The sequence below is a fragment of the Raphanus sativus genome, unplaced genomic scaffold, assembly GCF_000801105.2.
Source record: "Raphanus sativus cultivar WK10039 unplaced genomic scaffold, ASM80110v3 Scaffold0356, whole genome shotgun sequence".
In the NCBI taxonomy this organism is placed as follows: domain Eukaryota; kingdom Viridiplantae; phylum Streptophyta; class Magnoliopsida; order Brassicales; family Brassicaceae; genus Raphanus; species Raphanus sativus.
In genome coordinates this window covers 23,424-26,694 of record NW_026615676.1, presented here as the reverse complement: position 1 = coordinate 26,694, position 3,271 = coordinate 23,424, and the positions used below count along the sequence as shown (strand labels likewise).

Here is a 3,271-nt window from a genome sequence, read left to right as displayed (position 1 = left end):
ATGCGTCGAAACCCTTTTAAAGGATCTTCTCTAGAACATCCACAAGACCACATCGAGGGTCTAGAGGAATTAATTCCAGACGAGTATATTCGTTGCAGACTTTTTCCATTTTCTTTAGAAGAGGGAGCCTTAAGATGGCTAAACTGTCTACCAAGAGGATCCCTGACTAGCTAGAAAGAGATTAGAAATGCTTTCCTTAAGCAATTCTTCGACGATACTCGTTATTGGGAAGTGAGGAGGCAAATCTCTACCTTCCGCCAAGATCCTCAGGAATCATTCAAAAATGCATGGGGAAGATTCAAGAGTTACGAACTCGAATGCCCCCACCATGGTTATCCAGAACAACAATTTCTTAAGATCTTTTACAAAGGTGTTATTCTGAGCTATTAGACAACGCTTGATACAGCAAGCGAAGGGAATTTCGTTACTAGAAATCCTATGGAAGCAAGACGCCTAATCGAAAACATGGCAACAGGAAGATCTTATGAAGAGATGAATGAAGAAAAGGAAAAAGAAAAAAACTATAATCTCAATAGAAAATACTGAGTTAGCCGAGATTAAAAATTCTATAAATTCGCTTCATTCCCTTCTAACAGATCGAAACCCACCTAACCTGTGCCTGTACTACAATAAAACTCCTCCTATATCAGACGATCAGCTCGACTTTATAGAAGGATTAGATGATACTTATCCTCATTCTGTGTTTAACGTCGACAGCTTTACACGAGACTATGAAATCTGTGTACAGTCTCGTACTGGAAGAGAAAAGTACAATCTAAAACAAGCTCTTACAGGAAACCGTAAAATGAAATCCGAATGCAACGGGAAAGTAAATAGTGTTTATGGTGAGCTAAATCAGAAGATGGATTCTCTAATTGAACACCTACGGGGAATGGAAGACAAAATTGCTAACCTTGCAACTACTCTAAAAAGAGAGACATGTCGTCTTCCTGGAAGGACCGATGCTAATCCTGGAGCGAAACGCCAGGCATATGCCGTGATGTTACGAAGCGGAAAACACCTTGAAACGAATCCCAGAGAAGATGCCAGCAATAAAAAATTCATCGATAACGCATGAGAAAGCAATTCCAACCCCATAGAACTTCTCGACAATGACTCCGACTCAGTAACATCAGAACAAAGGAAAAAACTCTTCAAATAAAAAGAATCAGGGGAAAAATATAGATTTAAACAAAGAGAATCCTGATGCCGAAGTCGAAATCGACCATCTGGACGAACCAATTTCGATCGATCCTCTGGGAAGGAAACCGATCGACCGTCTAGCGGCACCAGCGATGGCAATACGCAATCTATCGGGACTGAAAGAGTCTATAGAACTCCTCCCCCATTTCCTCCAAACAAACCACAAACTAAGAAAGAATTGGAACATGCAATCTGCAAAAAGGCTTTCGACAAAATCACTCTCGAGATGTCCCTCAGTGACGCTCTTAAGATAGCCCCCTCGGTGAAAAATTACGTAAAAGATATGATATCTTCGAGTGGAGAACAAAGTGTTATGATGGTGTCAGAGGAAGTAAGTGCGATGATACAAGGAGAAACTTCAATCAAAAGGTCTGACCCTGGTAGTTTTGTCCTAGATTGTAAGATACAAAACGCACGATTTCCTCGATCTCTATGTGATCTTGGTTCTAGTGTAAACCTCATGCCATACTCTGTGGCAGTTTCACTAGGATATAATAATTTCGTTCCAACGCCTATTAAGCTAGTTTTAGCTAATCACTCTATTAGGGTACCTGAGGGAATCCTCGTAGATGTACCAGTTAAAATTGATGATTGCTTCATACCAGCAGATTTTGTTGTACTCAAGTATAAACAAGTGCCGAAAGACCCCCTTATATTAGGTCGGCCCCTTTTAGCTACAGCAGGAGCAATAATAGATTGTAAAGGAGGAAAGATTAACTTAAATGTCGGAGATATATCAATGAACTTCGACATGGAAAAACTAGTAAAACGTCCTCTAATAGACGATCATGCCTTTTACACAGAAGAAGTTTCTGAGCTGGAGAAAGAATACCTTACGGATATATGTGCTACCAATTCATCAGAAGACACATTCACTCCTGATGAACAAGAAATTCTGAACGTAGATAGCAGAACAGAAGATTATGCGAACCTTATGGACGCAAGTATCGGAGATGCAAATGAAGAAAATAATGATTCTAAAATCATTACGGATCAATTCCTTAGGGAAACTATTGATCGTTCATTTTCTTCATCGACCAAATGGACTAAAGAAAAAGCGCCCAAGGTGGAACTGAAACCACTTCCAGCTGGCCTGAAATATGCATTCATTTGCGATAAATCATACCCTGTCATTGTTAACGCTAATCTCACGAATGGAGAGCTTGCGCTTCTTTTAAAAGAATCTTGTCCTAAATTGGGAAAAATGTCATTTCATGGTAAACGATGGTATAGTCCTTGGACATAAAGTTTCCGCAGCTGGAATAGAAGTAGACAGAGCTAAAATTGAAGTAATGACTGGTCTACCGGCACCCACAAACGTTAGAGACATACGAAGTTTCCTTGGACATGCTGGATTTTACAGACGATTCATACAAGATTTCAGTAAAATTGCTAGACCCCTGAACAATCTTTTGTGCAAAGAAGTTAAATTCGATTTTACGCCAGAATGTAAGGAAGCTTTCGAAGCACTGAAGAAGTCTCTTATAACTGCCCCAGTCGTACAACCACCCGATTGGAATCTCCCTTTCGAGATTATGTGCGATGCGAGTGATTTCGCAGTTGGAGCGGTTCTAGGACAACTAAAAAATAAGAAGCTACACGCTATATACTATGCGAGTCGCACACTCGACGAAGCGCAATGGAATTACTCTACCACAGAAAAAGAGTTACTAGCAGTGGTTTATGCTTTCGAAAAATTCCGCCAATACTTAGTTGGAGCACATGTTATAGTCCACACTGATCATGCTGCCATCAAATATTTAATGCAGAAGAAAGATGCTAAACCAAGACTAATAAGATGGATCTTACTACTCCAAGAGTTCGATATTGAGATCAAAGATAAAAGAGGAGTAGACAACGGTGTCGCTGATCATCTTTCCAGGATTCGAATTGAGGATAAAGTTTCTATAGATGATTTCTTTCCTACAGAGAATATAGCTCTTTTGGACACGTCATTCATTGGTCACATATCGCTCATATCTGATGGATTGCTGGACGAATCAAATGGCAAATTGACAACCGACACTACTGCTGAAAGATCAATCATATCCATCAGCGACATAACATC

General features: G+C 40.0%; 1 protein-coding gene and 1 non-coding gene across 2 annotated transcripts; one reads left to right on the top strand and one right to left on the bottom strand.

The window, feature by feature from the left end:
• Positions 1-228: 228 nt before the first annotated feature.
• LOC130501967 (small nucleolar RNA R71) lies at positions 229-335 on the bottom strand. The gene has a single exon (XR_008939978.1). It is a non-coding gene; the product is annotated as a small nucleolar RNA R71 (small nucleolar RNA).
• Positions 336-1,519: 1,184 nt separating this feature from the next.
• LOC130501966 (uncharacterized) lies at positions 1,520-2,449 on the top strand. The gene has a single exon (XM_056996782.1). It carries the CDS (start codon positions 1,520-1,522, stop codon positions 2,447-2,449), a length of 930 nt encoding a protein of 309 aa, XP_056852762.1.
• The last annotated feature ends 822 nt before the right edge of the window (positions 2,450-3,271 follow it).

Bases quoted from the DNA above. Each gene is read 5' to 3' on its own strand.
- LOC130501966 (XM_056996782.1), top strand. From the start codon at position 1,520: ATGGTGTCAGAGGAAGTAAGTGCGATGATACAAGGAGAAACTTCAATC.